Source organism: Euprymna scolopes, chromosome 8, assembly GCF_053919585.1.
Source record: "Euprymna scolopes isolate OS-2025 chromosome 8, ASM5391958v1, whole genome shotgun sequence".
NCBI classification, from domain to species: Eukaryota; Metazoa; Mollusca; class Cephalopoda; order Sepiida; family Sepiolidae; genus Euprymna; species Euprymna scolopes.
The window spans coordinates 144618357-144637015 of record NC_136489.1 but is presented as its reverse complement, the minus strand read 5'-3'; the positions used below and the strand labels follow the sequence as shown (position 1 = coordinate 144637015).

Genomic DNA, 18659 nt, shown 5'->3' with positions numbered 1-18659 from the left:
ATATTTTGACTGCGTAGACATGAACATATTTTGACTGCATAGACATAAACATATTTTGACTGCGTTGACATGAACATATTTTGACTGCGTAGACATGAACATATTTTGACTGCGTAGACATGAACATATTTTGACTGCGTAGACACGAACATATTTCGACTGCGTAGACATGAGACATGAACATATTTCGACTGCGTAGACATGAGACATGAACATATTTCGACTGCGTAGACATGGACGTATTTGGACTGCGTAGACATGGACGTATTTGGACTGCATAGACATGGACGTATTTCGACTGCATAGACATGGACGTATTTCGACTGCATAGACATGGACGTATTTCGACTGCATAGACATGGACGTATTTCGACTGCATAGACATGGACGTATTTCGACTGCATAGACATGGACGTATTTCGACTGCATAGACATGGACGTATTTCGACTGCGTAGACATGGACGTATTTCGACTGCATAGACATGAACATATTTCGACTGCGTAGACATGAACATATTTTGACTGCGTAGACATGAACATATTTTGACTGCGTAGACATGAACATATTTTGACTGCATAGACATAAACATATTTCGACTGCATAGACATGAACATATTTCGACTGAATAGACATGAATATATTTTGACTGCGTGGACATGAACATATTTTGACTGCGTAGACATGAACATATTTTGACTGCGTAGACATGAACATATTTTGACTGCGTAGACATGAACATATTTTGACTGCGTAGACATGAACATCTTTCGACTGCGTAGACACGAACATATTTCGACTGCGTAGACATGAGACATGAACATATTTTGACTGCATAGACATGAACATATTTTGACTGCGTAGACATGAACATATTTTGACTGCGTAGACATGAACATATTTTGACTGCGTAGACATGAACATATTTTGACTGCATAGACATGAACATATTTTGACTGCATAGACATGAACATATTTTGACTGCGTAGACATGAACATATTTTGACTGCATAGACATGAACATATTTTGACTGCGTAGACATGAACATATTTTGACTGCGTAGACACGAACATATTTCGACTGCGTAGACATGAGACATGAACATATTTCGACTGCATAGACATGAACATATTTTGACTGCATAGACATGAACATATTTTGACTGCGTAGACATGAACATATTTTGACTGCGTAGACATGAACATATTTTGACTGCGTAGACACGAACATATTTCGACTGCGTAGACACGAACATATTTTGACTGCGTAGACATGGACATATTTCGACTGCGTAGACATGAACATATTTCGACTGCGTAGACATGAACATATTTTGACTGCGTAGACATGAACGTATTTTGACTGCATAGACATGAACATATTTTGACTGCGTAGACATGAACATATTTTGACTGCGTAGACACGAACATATTTCGACTGCGTAGACATGAGACATGAACATATTTCGACTGCATAGACATGAACATATTTTGACTGCATAGACATGAACATATTTTGACTGCGTAGACATGAACATATTTTGACTGCGTAGACACGAACATATTTCGACTGCGTGGACATGAACATATTTCGACTGCATAGACATGAACATATTTTGACTGCATAGACATGAACATATTTCGACTGCGTAGACATGAACATATTTCGACTGCGTAGACATGAACATATTTCGACTGCGTAGACATGAACATATTTCGACTGCATAGACATGAACATATTTCGACTGCATAGACATGAACATATTTCGACTGCATAGACATGAACATATTTCGACTGCATAGACATGAACATATTTCGACTGCATAGACATGAACATATTTCGACTGCATAGACATGAACATATTTCGACTGCATAGACATGAACATATTTCGACTGCATAGACATGAACATATTTCGACTGCATAGACATGAACATATTTTGACTGCATAGACATGAACATATTTCGACTGCATAGACATGAACATATTTCGACTGCATAGACATGAACATATTTCGACTGCATAGACATGAACATATTTCGACTGCATAGACATGAACATATTTCGACTGCATAGACATGAACATATTTCGACTGCGTAGACATGAACATATTTTGACTGCGTAGACATGAACATATTTCGACTGCGTAGACACGAACATATTTCGACTGCGTGGACATGAGACATGAACATATTTCGACTTCATAGACATGAACATATTTCAACTGCGTAGACATGAGACATGAACATATTTGGACTGCATAGACATGAACATATTTCGACTGCATAGACATGAACATATTTCGACTGCATAGACATGAACATATTTCGACTGCATAGTCATGAACATATTTCGACTGCGTAGACATGAACATATTTCGACTGCATAGACATGAACATATTTTGACTGCGTAGACATGAACATATTTTGACTGCATAGACATAAACATATTTCGACTGCATAGACATGAACATATTTCGACTGCATAGACATGAATATATTTTGACTGCGTAGACATGAACATATTTTGACTGCGTAGACATGAACACCTTTCGACTGCGTAGACACGAACATATTTCGACTGCGTAGACATGAGACATGAACATATTTTGACTGCATAAACATGAACATATTTTGACTGCATAGACATGAACATATTTTGACTGCATAGACATGAACATATTTCGACTGCATAGACATGAACATATTTTGACTGCATAGACATGAACATATTTTGACTGCATAGACATGAACATATTTCAGACTGCATAGACATGAACATATTTTGACTGCGTAGACATGAACATATTTCGACTGCATAGACATGAACATATTTCGACTGCATAGACATGAACATATTTCGACTGCGTAGACATGAACATATTTCGACTGCGTAGACATGAACATATTTTGACTGCGTAGACATGAACATATTTTGACTGCCTAGACATGAACATATTTCGACTGCGTAGACATGAACATATTTCGACTGCGTAGACATGAACATATTTCGACTGCGTAGACATGAACATATTTCGACTGCGTAGACATGAACATATTTCGACTGCGTAGACATGAACATATTTCGACTGCGTAGACATGAACATATTTTGACTGCGTAGACATGTACATATTTCGACTGCGTAGACATAAACACATTTCGACTGCAAAGACATGAACATATGAGCTTAGTGTTTATAAATGTATGGGACATAATTCAAAGTATGTTTATAATAATTATGCTCATCATTCATAAGAATTATCCGTCATTATACTAAAGCTGAGTTAATCAAAGTTTGTTTCTTTGAGATCATTTTTTCCTATCTATTGTAACTGCACAAAATACATGCTAAAATATCTTTTTCAGTGTTTTGATTTAGTTATATTCAAACAAAATCTTCCATTTTAATTTTTATAATTAATTGTAATGTACAAATACCTTATCAAGTGACTCATCTTCTTCAAAGCTTCTATCGTGTTCAGCTTCTTACGCTCTGTTGCTTGATCCCCTCCCCCTCGTCTTATTGTATATGTTGTCTATTAATAAAGAAAAAGAAGAATAGAATAACAAATGAGAAATGTCATCGTAAACAGTAATACTATTTAATTTGTAATTAAAAAGATAAAAAAGATATATAGGTAGCAGGTAAATGCTACATTTGAATTCTTATTTTTTATATAGCTTTAACTAGCTTTGCAAACCCACATTTTTCTGATTCAAACAGTTGAACTCTATGGGTGACCCAATGAATCACGTTTTTTGTAATACTCAAATCCCAAAATGTTATCTTAACTTTTAAGAGCACAATATGATTTTGATATGTATCAACACAATATGATTTTGATATGTATCAACACAATATGATTTTGATATGTATCAACACCTATCTTGGATCAAATATGAATGTTCACTTGGCTTTGATTATTTATGTTGATTTTTATCTAAATACTTCCAAGTTTATTTTAGTGATCTTGTTTATTAAAGAATGGAGTAATGGGCTTCAAATCAAATGCAGGAATATGTTTGGAATTTACTTATTGTAACAATTAACAAAGAAAAGTTAATAGAAATTGAAAACCTAATATTTAAGATTGATTTCATCAACTTTTCTGTATTGTTTAAACCTCCAAATTCCTCCAGATATTTTCAATGCTCAGCCACATTTTTGTAATGATCATAGTAGATTTTTAGACGAACATTATTTTAAAAATATGTAAACAAGTGGAATGCAGTATAGATATTAGAAAACATACAAAGAATAGCAAACACTACTATAAAGAGTAACAGGGCACAATGACAGATTGGGAAATTTGACAAAACTAACACATCACTAATGGAACAATAACTTTAATGCAAAATTCGACTTTATTCATCAACAGTCATCTCCTAAGGTGATACATATTAAATCCAACATTTCTAACAATTCAGTGCTTTTTTTTTTTTTTTTTTTTGTAGAACAATTTGTCTTTGGCCTCAAATTACATTCCAGTTTCCAATATCACTTCATTGGAACAAAATCTTTTTGCATGAAGCATTCTTTTAAGGTCTATAAACAACCAATAGTTTTGGAGCCAGATCTGGAGAACATCTGGATGTGGAAGCAATGAAGTGTTACATAATTTTGCAATTGTTGCAATCAACCTTATGGCACATGCATTGTTTTGGTGAAAAAGCATCTTTTTTTTCATTTATTGATTTCTTCCCTACAGCACACCAATAATGCTGTATAATATTCATTAATCATGATTTTTCCTTTCTCAAGCGGTACAATGAACAAAACACAATGTTTATCCAAAATAATACAGAGGAAAAAACTTTACCTGCTGATATTTGCATTTTTGGTCACTTTTTACAGCTTTCACTTGGTACTATCCACTCAGCTGCCTGCCAATTTTACTCCAGAATGAAGTGGTCGATTCATGTGTTACTCATTTATTACATATTAAAGTGAAAACTCCTTTATTACATTGAAACCATTAAAAACAACACTATGAATCGTCATGTTTTTTTTAGCGACTGAACAAACATGATATCAATTTGAACAAACATGATATCAATTTGAACAAACATGATATCAATTTGAACAAACATGATATCAATTTGAACAAACATGATATCAATTTGAACAAAGATGACATCGATTTAAACAAACATGACATCAATTTAAACAAACATGACATCAATTTGAACAAACATGACATCAATTTGAACAAATGTTCATAGAAAAATAGTGAATGCTTCTGATATCTTCAACTCCTTGGCTATCTCAGGCAACTTAGATTTACGATTAGCCAAAATCAGTTTGCATTTTTTTTCTGCAGGACAATTGCCAAATTTGGGTGACCTGAGCATTCGGCATCATTTGTTTCAATTAAAGTCAGTGCATCAATTCTTAAGCATTGTTTCTGACAGAGCAGAATCTGAATAGCCTTGTCATTGCTTCATTTCAACACTATTCTTTAAATGTTTTATCAACATCTGTCATTCATGTTTCCATTGTTTTGAAAATTTGTAACCGTGGCTTCACTTTAATAATTGTAATTTGTAAACTAATCATACAATTTGATTAAAATTTTGACACATGCCATTTGACTTTATAAAAATTACTAGTGTAACACTGTGAAAATTATACAATCTTTTCTAAATCAATATGCAAAATTTACTGTTAATAATGATAAAATCTTGTCAGAGTAAAATAGCTTCTTCATAAAAACAATTATTATTGTCATCCAAATATTCCTTTTAATAAACCAAAACAATGTTCTGTCTTCTTACCATAAACATAATTATTAGCTAAATATTCTTCAAATCAATAAAACGAATTCGAAATGGATTTATTTGAAATTGTATTGTTTTAGTCAACAACAATTTGATTTTAGCACAATTCATTTTAAAATGGTAAAGTTGGAATTGCTTACTTTCGTAACCTTAGGTTAATCAACAATCACCATCTTTGCTGATTGGAAGATTTTAGTTTTTACAAGGGAGAAGAATATGAAGTGATTTCATTGAAAATCTCTTACTATTTTATAAAAGAAATTTGTGTCTGTGTGTGAGTTTGTTCCTTACAGGTTCTGTGGGCCAGTTTTTATGAAATTTCACATTATGTATCTGACAGTGTTCTTAGCTAGGTTTTGTATCAGAATGTCTTTGATAAGTATCGATAATCGTTAAAATCCTATGAAAGAAGGAACAGGCGATAGTGACCAAAGTTAGCACCTTCTGCACCCTAACATCACAATAGCAGTTGAGAAGTTTTATTAACACAGAAACAGAAAGGTCCAACATATAAAATCAACAGTAGTTTTTTTTGATATGACAGGGGTGCTCAAAATGAATGTTTCTGTTCAAAGCACAACTGAACCATGATACTTAACTTTTTCATTTTAAAGCCATTATCACCGCACATGTAGAAAGGTCAGGCATATGAAATCAATGATAGGTTCTTTAATATGATAGAGGCGTGATTAAAATGGATGTTTCTGTTCGGAGCACAATTGAAGCTTGATACTTTACTTTTGCATTTAAAACTTTAATTCAAGCCATTATAGATGAAAATAATTTTATAAAATTAACAGTAGGTTCTCTCCACAGTGCAATGTAGAATACAATGTATTGTGGACTAAGTCACTCCATAGAAACATGTACCACAATGCGCCCCCAACTAAAGCAGGAAATTGACTTATTTGATTGAAAAATGAGCGATTTTAATGTTTCACTGACAATAAGAATATAGGATTGTGAAACATTTGTTGATCACCATTCAGTTTCGGGCAATGCTGAGTCTACCTGCTAGTTTAAAAATAATTAATGGCAATTCTAATTTTTTTTTTTTAAATATTTAAAAAAAAAAAATATTTTTCCTCCATCTGGAAAATTATTGTTAATCAGTTTTCGAAATCTGCTTTTTTTTTTTTTTTCTACTAATAGAGTAACATATTTTTAGAAAGAAATTATCAAATAAAAATAGCAGTTATATGAATTAATACAAATTCAGGAATTATCAAATAAAAATAGCAGTTATATGAATTAATACAGATTCAGGAATTATCAAATAAAAATAGCAGTTACATGAATTAATACAGATTCAGGAATTATCAAATAAAAATAGCAGTTATATGAATTAATACAAATTCAGGAATTATCAAATAAAAATAGCAGTTACATGAATTAATACAAATTCAGGAATTATCAAATAAAAATAGCAGTTATATGAATTAATACAAATTCAGGAATTATCAAATAAAAATAGCAGTTAGATGAATTAATACAAATTCAGGAATTATCAAATAAAAATAGCAGTTACATGAATTAATACAAATTCAGGAATTATCAAATAAAAATAGCAGTTATATGAATTAATACAAATTCAGAAATTATCAAATAAAAATAGCAGTTACATGAATTAATACAAATTCAGGAATTATCAAATAAAAATAGCAGTTATATGAATTAATACAAATTCAGGAATTATCAAATAAAAATAGCAGTTACATGAATTAATACAGATTCAGGAATTATCAAATAAAAATAGCAGTTATATGAATTAATACAAATTCAGAAATTATCAAATAAAAATAGCAGTTACATGAATTAATACAGATTCAGGAATTATCAAATAAAAATAGCAGTTATATGAATTAATACAAATTCAGAAATTATCAAATAAAAATAGCAGTTACATGAATTAATACAAATTCAGAAATTATCAAATAAAAATAGCAGTTATATGAATTAATACAAATTCAGAAATTATCAAATAAAAATAGCAGTTACATGAATTAATACAGATTCAGGAATTATCAAATAAAAATAGCAGTTATATGAATTAATACAAATTCAGAAATTATCAAATAAAAATAGCAGTTACATGAATTAATACAAATTCAGGAATTATCAAATAAAAATAGCAGTTACATGAATTAATACAAATTCAGGAATTATCAAATAAAAATAGCAGTTATATGAATTAATACAAATTCAGGAATTATCAAATAAAAATAGCAGTTACATGAATTAATACAAATTCAGAAATTATCAAATAAAAATAGCAGTTATATGAATTAATACAAATTCAGAAATTATCAAATAAAAATAGCAGTTATATGAATTAATACAAATTCAGAAATTATCAAATAAAAATAGCAGTTACATGAATTAATACAAATTCAGAAATTATCAAATAAAAATAGCAGTTACATGAATTAATACAGATTCAGGAATTATCAAATAAAAATAGCAGTTATATGAATTAATACAAATTCAGGAATTATCAAATAAAAATAGCAGTTACATGAATTAATACAGATTCAGGAATTATCAAATAAAAATAGCAGTTATATGAATTAATACAAATTCAGGAATTATCAAATAAAAATAGCAGTTACATGAATTAATACAAATTCAGGAATTATCAAAAAAAATAGCAGTTATATGAATTAATACAAATTCAGAAATTATCAAATAAAAATAGCAGTTATATGAATTAATACAAATTCAGGAATTATCAAATAAAAATAGCAGTTACATGAATTAATACAAATTCAGAAATTATCAAATAAAAATAGCAGTTACATGAATTAATACAGATTCAGGAAATATCAAATAAAAATAGCAGTTATATGAATTAATACAAATTCAGAAATTATCAAATAAAAATAGCAGTTACATGAATTAATACAGATTCAGGAATTATCAAATAAAAATAGCAGTTATATGAATTAATACAAATTCAGAAATTATAAAATAAAAATAGCAGTTACATGAATTAATACAAATTCAGGAATTATCAAATAAAAATAGCAGTTATATGAATTAATACAAATTCAGAAATTATCAAATAAAAATAGCAGTTACATGAATTAATACAAATTCAGAAATTATCAAATAAAAATAGCAGTTATATGAATTAATACAAATTCAGAAATTATCAAATAAAAATAGCAGTTACATGAATTAATACAGATTCAGGAATTATCAAATAAAAATAGCAGTTATATGAATTAATACAAATTCAGAAATTATCAAATAAAAATAGCAGTTACATGAATTAATACAAATTCAGAAATTATCAAATAAAAATAGCAGTTATATGAATTAATACAAATTCAGAAATTATCAAATAAAAATAGCAGTTATATGAATTAATACAAATTCAGGAATTATCAAATAAAAATAGCAGTTATATGAATTAATACAGATTTAGGAATTATCAAATAAAAATAGCAGTTACATGAATTAATACAAATTCAGGAATTATCAAATAAAAATAGCAGTTACATGAATTAATACAAATTCAGGAATTATCAAATAAAAATAGCAGTTATATGAATTAATACAAATTCAGGAATTATCAAATAAAAATAGCAGTTACATGAATTAATACAAATTCAGAAATTATCAAATAAAAATAGCAGTTACATGAATTAATACAGATTCAGGAATTATCAAATAAAAATAGCAGTTATATGAATTAATACAAATTCAGAAATTATCAAATAAAAATAGCAGTTACATGAATTAATACAAATTCAGAAATTATCAAATAAAAATAGCAGTTATATGAATTAATACAAATTCAGAAATTATCAAATAAAAATAGCAGTTACATGAATTAATACAGATTCAGGAATTATCAAATAAAAATAGCAGTTACATGAATTAATACAAATTCAGAAATTATCAAATAAAAATAACAGTTATATGAATTAATACAAATTCAGGAATTATCAAATAAAAATAGCAGTTATATGAATTAATACAGATTCAGAAATTATCAAATAAAAATAGCAGTTACATGAATTAATACAAATTCAGAAATTATCAAATAAAAATAGCAGTTATATGAATTAATACAAATTCAGAAATTATCAAATAAAAATAGCAGTTACATGAATTAATACAAATTCAGAAATTATCAAATAAAAATAGCAGTTACATGAATTAATACAAATTCAGAAATTATCAAATAAAAATAGCAGTTACATGAATTAATACAGATTCAGGAATTATCAAATAAAAATAGCAGTTACATGAATTAATACAAATTCAGAAATTTTCAAATAAAAATAGCAGTTACATGAATTAATACAAATTCAGAAATTATCAAATAAAAATAGCAGTTACATGAATTAATACAAATTCAGGAATTATCAAATAAAAATAGCAGTTACATGAATTAATACAAATTCAGGAATTATCAAATAAAAATAGCAGTTATATGAATTAATACAAATTCAGGAATTATCAAATAAAAATAGCAGTTATATGAATTAATACAAATTCAGAAATTATCAAATAAAAATAGCAGTTACATGAATTAATACAGATTCAGGAATTATCAAATAAAAATAGCAGTTATATGAATTAATACAAATTCAGAAATTATCAAATAAAAATAGCAGTTACATGAATTAATACTAATTCAGAAATTATCAAATAAAAATAGCAGTTACATGAATTAATACAAATTCAGAAATTATCAAATAAAAATAGCAGTTATATGAATTAATACAAATTCAGAAATTATCAAATAAAAATAGCAGTTACATGAATTAATACAAATTCAGAAATTATCAAATAAAAATAGCAGTTACATGAATTAATACAGATTCAGGAATTATCAAATAAAAATAGCAGTTACATGAATTAATACAAATTCAGAAATTTTCAAATAAAAATAGCAGTTACATGAATTAATACAAATTCAGAAATTATCAAATAAAAATAGCAGTTACATGAATTAATACAAATTCAGAAATTATCAAATAAAAATAGCAGTTATATGAATTAATACAAATTCAGGAATTATCAAATAAAAATAGCAGTTGCATGAATTAATACAGATTCAGGAATTATCAAATAAAAATAGCAGTTATATGAATTAATACAAATTCAGGAATTATCAAATAAAAATAGCAGTTACATGAATTAATACAAATTCAGAAATTATCAAATAAAAATAGCAGTTATATGAATTAATACAAATTCAGAAATTATCAAATAAAAATAGCAGTTACATGAATTAATACAGATTCAGGAATTATCAAATAAAAATAGCAGTTATATGAATTAATACAAATTCAGAAATTATCAAATAAAAATAGCAGTTACATGAATTAATACAAATTTAGGAATTATCAAATAAAATAGCAGTTATATGAATTAATACAAATTCAGAAATTATCAAATAAAAATAGCAGTTATATGAATTAATACAAATTCAGGAATTATCAAATAAAAATAGCAGTTACATGAATTAATACAAATTCAGAAATTATCAAATAAAAATAGCAGTTACATGAATTAATACAGATTCAGGAAATATCAAATAAAAATAGCAGTTATATGAATTAATACAAATTCAGAAATTATCAAATAAAAATAGCAGTTACATGAATTAATACAGATTCAGGAATTATCAAATAAAAATAGCAGTTATATGAATTAATACAAATTCAGAAATTATAAAATAAAAATAGCAGTTACATGAATTAATACAAATTCAGGAATTATCAAATAAAAATAGCAGTTATATGAATTAATACAAATTCAGGAATTATCAAATAAAAATAGCAGTTATATGAATTAATACAGATTCAGGAATTATCAAATAAAAATAGCAGTTATATGAATTAATACAAATTCAGAAATTATCAAATAAAAATAGCAGTTACATGAATTAATACAAATTCAGAAATTATCAAATAAAAATAGCAGTTATATGAATTAATACAAATTCAGAAATTATCAAATAAAAATAGCAGTTACATGAATTAATACAGATTCAGGAATTATCAAATAAAAATAGCAGTTACATGAATTAATACAAATTCAGAAATTATCAAATAAAAATAGCAGTTATATGAATTAATACAAATTCAGGAATTATCAAATAAAAATAGCAGTTATATGAATTAATACAGATTCAGAAATTATCAAATAAAAATAGCAGTTACATGAATTAATACAAATTCAGAAATTATCAAATAAAAATAGCAGTTATATGAATTAATACAAATTCAGAAATTATCAAATAAAAATAGCAGTTACATGAATTAATACAAATTCAGAAATTATCAAATAAAAATAGCAGTTACATGAATTAATACAAATTCAGAAATTATCAAATAAAAATAGCAGTTACATGAATTAATACAAATTCAGAAATTATCAAATAAAAATAGCAGTTACATGAATTAATACAAATTCAGGAATTATCAAATAAAAATAGCAGTTACATGAATTAATACAAATTCAGGAATTATCAAATAAAAATAGCAGTTATATGAATTAATACAAATTCAGGAATTATCAAATAAAAATAGCAGTTATATGAATTAATACAAATTCAGAAATTATCAAATAAAAATAGCAGTTACATGAATTAATACAGATTCAGGAATTATCAAATAAAAATAGCAGTTATATGAATTAATACAAATTCAGAAATTATCAAATAAAAATAGCAGTTACATGAATTAATACTAATTCAGAAATTATCAAATAAAAATAGCAGTTACATGAATTAATACAAATTCAGAAATTATCAAATAAAAATAGCAGTTATATGAATTAATACAAATGCAGAAATTATCAAATAAAAATAGCAGTTACATGAATTAATACAAATTCAGAAATTATCAAATAAAAATAGCAGTTACATGAATTAATACAGATTCAGGAATTATCAAATAAAAATAGCAGTTACATGAATTAATACAAATTCAGAAATTTTCAAATAAAAATAGCAGTTACATGAATTAATACAAATTCAGAAATTATCAAATAAAAATAGCAGTTACATGAATTAATACAAATTCAGAAATTATCAAATAAAAATAGCAGTTATATGAATTAATACAAATTCAGGAATTATCAAATAAAAATAGCAGTTACATGAATTAATACAGATTCAGGAATTATCAAATAAAAATAGCAGTTATATGAATTAATACAAATTCAGGAATTATCAAATAAAAATAGCAGTTACATGAATTAATACAAATTCAGAAATTATCAAATAAAAATAGCAGTTATATGAATTAATACAAATTCAGGAATTATCAAATTTAGGAATTATCAAATACAATAGCAGTTATATGAATTAATACAAATTCAGAAATTATCAAATAAAAATAGCAGTTATATGAATTAATACAAATTCAGGAATTATCAAATAAAAATAGCAGTTACATGAATTAATACAAATTCAGAAATTATCAAATAAAAATAGCAGTTACATGAATTAATACAGATTCAGGAATTATCAAATAAAAATAGCAGTTATATGAATTAATACAAATTCAGAAATTATCAAATAAAAATAGCAGTTACATGAATTAATACCGATTCCGGAATTATCAAATAAAAATAGCAGTTATATGAATTAATACAAATTCAGAAATTATCAAATAAAAATAGCAGTTACATGAATTAATACAAATTCAGGAATTATCAAATAAAAATAGCAGTTATATGAATTAATACAAATTCAGAAATTATCAAATAAAAATAGCAGTTACATGAATTAATACAAATTCAGAAATTATCAAATAAAAATAGCAGTTATATGAATTAATACAAATTCAGAAATTATCAAATAAAAATAGCAGTTACATGAATTAATACAGATTCAGGAATTATCAAATAAAAATAGCAGTTATATGAATTAATACAAATTCAGAAATTATCAAATAAAAATAGCAGTTACATGAATTAATACAAATTCAGAAATTATCAAATAAAAATAGCAGTTATATGAATTAATACAAATTCAGGAATTATCAAATAAAAATAGCAGTTATATGAATTAATACAAATTCAGGAATTATCAAATAAAAATAGCAGTTATATGAATTAATACAGATTCAGGAATTATCAAATAAAAATAGCAGTTACATGAATTAATACAAATTCAGGAATTATCAAATAAAAATAGCAGTTACATGAATTAATACAAATTCAGGAATTATCAAATAAAAATAGCAGTTATATGAATTAATACAAATTCAGGAATTATCAAATAAAAATAGCAGTTACATGAATTAATACAGATTCCGGAATTATCAAATAAAAATAGCAGTTACATGAATTAATACAAATTCAGAAATTATCAAATAAAAATAGCAGTTATATGAATTAATACAAATTCAGGAATTATCAAATAAAAATAGCAGTTATATGAATTAATACAGATTCAGAAATTATCAAATAAAAATAGCATTTACATGAATTAATACAAATTCAGAAATTATCAAATAAAAATAGCAGTTATATGAATTAATACAAAGTCAGAAATTATCAAATAAAAATAGCAGTTACATGAATTAATACAAATTCAGAAATTATCAAATACAAATAGCAGTTACATGAATTAATACAAATTCAGAAATTATCAAATAAAAATAGCAGTTACATGAATTAATACAGATTCAGGAATTATCAAATAAAAATAGCAGTTACATGAATTAATACAAATTCAGAAATTTTCAAATAAAAATAGCAGTTACATGAATTAATACAAATTCAGAAATTATCAAATAAAAATAGCAGTTACATGAATTAATACAAATTCAGGAATTATCAAATAAAAATAGCAGTTACATGAATTAATACAAATTCAGGAATTATCAAATAAAAATAGCAGTTATATGAATTAATACAAATTCAGAAATTATCAAATAAAAATAGCAGTTACATGAATTAATACAAATTCAGAAATTATCAAATAAAAATAGCAGTTATATAGATTAATACAAATTCAGAAATTATCAAATAAAAATAGCAGTTACATGAATTAATACAAATTCAGGAATTATCAAATAAAAATAGCAGTTACATGAATTAATACAAATTCAGGAATTATCAAATAAAAATAGCAGTTATATGAATTAATACAGATTCAGGAATTATCAAATAAAAATAGCAGTTATATGAATTAATACAGATTCAGAAATTATCAAATAAAAATAGCAGTTATATGAATTAATACAGATTCAGGAATTATCAAATAAAAATAGCAGTTATATGAATTAATACAAATTCAGAAATTATCAAATAAAAATAGCAGTTACATGAATTAATACAGATTCAGGAATTATCAAATAAAAATAGCAGTTATATGAATTAATACAGATTCAGAAATTATCAAATAAAAATAGCAGTTATATGAATTAATACAAATTCAGGAATTATCAAATAAAAATAGCAGTTACATGAATTAATACAGATTCAGGAATTATCAAATAAAAATAGCAGTTACATGAATTAATACAAATTCAGGAATTATCAAATAAAAATAGCAGTTATATGAATTAATACAAATTCAGGAATTATCAAATAAAAATAGCAGTTACATGAATTAATACAAATTCAGGAATTATCAAATAAAAATAGCAGTTACATGAATTAATACAAATTCAGGAATTATCAAATAAAAATAGCAGTTATATGAATTAATACAAATTCAGGAATTATCAAATAAAAATAGCAGTTATATGAATTAATACAAATTCAGGAATTATCAAATAAAAATAGCAGTTATATGAATTAATACAAATTCAGGAATTATCAAATAAAAATAGCAGTTATATGAATTAATACAAATTCAGGAATTATCAAATAAAAATAGCAGTTACATGAATTAATACAAAGTCAGGAATTATCAAATAAAAATAGCAGTTACATGAATTAATACAAATTCAGGAATTATCAAATAAAAATAGCAGTTACATGAATTAATACAAATTCAGGAATTATGGTAAAAAAAAACAAAAACAAATGACGTTGGTATTGTATAAAATAGTGCAAATGCTTTGCAGGTTGAAACAATGGTTAAAAATGGAAATAAATTAAAGAACAAGTAATATTTAAGCTGTTAACTTTTTTCTGTTTTAATAATTTTTTTTTTGTTACGATTGTTTTTTGTTTCCAGAAACTTCTGAGCCAACTAGTGATGACTCCGAAAGTTCTGGAGAGCCGCCACCTCTTCCTGAGAAGCAAGCCTATGCTGATTACACAAACACAATGGGGGACGACTCGCCAATCATTCCACAACGCCTGATAACTAAAACGGGGCAAAAAATTAAGGTATTTAATTTCAATTTGAAATAATTTTGCATTAAATAAAAAAGAATTTGTTTCATTAATGCACAGATGCAAGTTAGATGCTGGCTAGATCCCCTCCCCCCAATTTCTGCTTAAATCATTCGAGCTATCCATGGATGTGAATTCTCAGTTTTTAGTTGAAAAATCAAAACACGAGTGAGAGTTACAGAAAATTAACTTTCATTGAAAATTAAAAGTGAAAACATTTACTAGGATGTTTTTGAATCAATTGCCATTTTTTTTTCAATAAGGTGGAACATACGTTAAAACAGACAAGTAACATTTCTTTGTTGATAGAATATTTACAATTTTAAAAAACTTTATACAATGATATTCTCATGAAAGAAATCACTGTTTTTTATCAATTGCTTAGAAATTGATCTCATCAAATCTGTTCATGAATACTGCAAGGGTGCAGAACTTGTGATACTGCAGTTGGTTTTTATTGCCTTGTTTTTAGCTCCTGCTTTTTTTTTTCAATAAAATAATCTCTATTATTAAAATTATCTGAGTAAATATTGTGTGCATGTGCATAAATATAAATGAGTGTTATTTAAAATTTATGTTAAGTAATTTATTAAAAATAGAAGAATGTAATAAATTGGTTTCAGCATCCAATTTAGTACCCCCCCTCCCCCCAAAAATGACATGCACTGCATCTCTGGCTTTTAACTTACTAAATATAAAGTTTTCTTGTCAGAGTTTTTCATAGCTAGCAATTGATCTGATAAATCAGTATTTAATTCTAGCTAGCTAATTTTTCTTTCCCTCTCCTCTGGGACCATGTTTTCATTTAAAACAAAAATGTATTTCTCCTCTGTTAATTTTTTCAAATAACACTTAAGTTCAGAATATTTTTAACATGGACACATTTTTCATAATTCATCTTTATGGTTTCAGCTGACTAATAAACCAATATGATTTTTTCAAAAAGTATATATTTTTTTTTCATTCTAAATATCATTTTGTCTATTAAGAGAGAATTTAAGACTATTTAAAAAAAACCCACAAAACTGTAGGGCTATTCATTTGCTAAACCTATTTTTTAAAATAATATATTGAACCAACTAACCAAAAATGTTAAGATTTTCTTAGAAGAAATTAAGAGAAAAGACGTGTGTGTAAAACTAAAACAACAACCAGGTAACACTTGTTAGGTAGAGCTAATTAATTTAGATTAATGTGGACGACTATTTTGTGAAAATGTAATTTTAAGCTTAAGTTTATTCTTAGAAATCGTATTTTCTTGTTTTCAATGTGAATGAAGAAAAAAAAAATTGTCTGTCCCTAATCTTTTTGAAATGTTTTTTGTGTTGCTATTCAAATATTTTCACATATGATTATCATTAAATAAAATATAACTCTGAAATAAAATTAATGAAAATTGAATTTTGATTAATTTTTAAATTTTCAGTTTTCTCTAAACTTGAACATGTTTCTTCTCTTTTAGCCTCCTCCTCCAATTCCTGTTGATGACGAGTGCTTACCTCCAGTACCACGGAAACCTCCATTGCCTCGATAAAATATCAACATTTGATCTGACCAACAATTTGTCGATAGCAAAAATCATTTTTTAAAAATATTTTTTCTACTTTCTTGCTTTTCAACATCTGTTCTTTTTCACTTCATCTGATTCCTGTAATTTGGATGAGATCACTGTCATTACTGTTTCTTGTACGAGAAAGTAGATTAATAGTTCGGTCATGATCGGATCATTGTGCATGTGATCCTTCACATACACTATTCTGCCTCAGATGATTCTTCATTTTGAATGGTAGAGACAATCTATCAAAGAAATTTTTTTTCCAGGAATATACTGCTGTTAACCATTCATCAAATCTTATACTTTCATAGATTTGACATTTTCTAAAGAGTAATCTTCAAATAAAAAATAAAATTGTTGTTGACTGCAGGAGCAATGGCGTCAAAGAATCTCTCGCTTGTCATCCCTCATCATTTGTATATTTTTTTAGTTTTATTCGTTTAATTTTTTATATTCTTTTAACTTTTCTTTCAAAAAAGAAAATAATTATAAAAATGCTGAAATATTGTTTTGTGTTTTTTTTTTTGTGTGTGTGTGCAAGTGATATAACATTTGTCTCTGACATTTGTAGCATGTCGTGTTTCCTGTTGATGTTGTGATGCTGACTTGTGATTCGAACATTTTCTTTTTTGTCTCATGTAAGAAATCTGCCAAAAAAAGATGATTATTCAGAATGCAGTAAAGAAACTAAAATTCAAACAAAAAGAAACTTATTCTTTTGATATAGTTTATTAAATAAAGAGAATAATAGCATCCTATGTTAACAAATAATTTTATATTCATTTTAATTTGAAATGTAATTGAAAAACTCTTATTTTTAGGCAGATTTTTTTTACATAGTTTCTCTGAATTTTAGTGGGGAAAAATGAAACCAAACTGTTCATAAAACAAAATGTTTGTATTCAAAAAAAAAAAAGATTTATTTTTCGAAATTTCAAGCATTTTCAATATTTTACTTAGATAAAAATCACTTCATAAACGACATAACAATTCGTTTTGTTTAATG

The 18659-nt window shown here is 26.0% G+C and overlaps 1 protein-coding gene across 1 annotated transcript in view; it reads left to right on the top strand.

Annotated features, from left to right (window-relative positions):
• Positions 1–18156, top strand: part of LOC145283810 (dedicator of cytokinesis protein 1-like) — a 346462-nt gene extending 328306 nt beyond the window's left edge. The window contains exons 53-54 of the mRNA XM_080132895.1: positions 15938–16092; positions 17561–18156. Of these exons, the coding sequence (XP_079989021.1) occupies positions 15938–16092; positions 17561–17632 (227 nt within the window). The 3' untranslated portion in view covers positions 17633–18156. The remainder of the gene's footprint in view (positions 1–15937; positions 16093–17560) is intronic.
• The last annotated feature ends 503 nt before the right edge of the window (positions 18157–18659 follow it).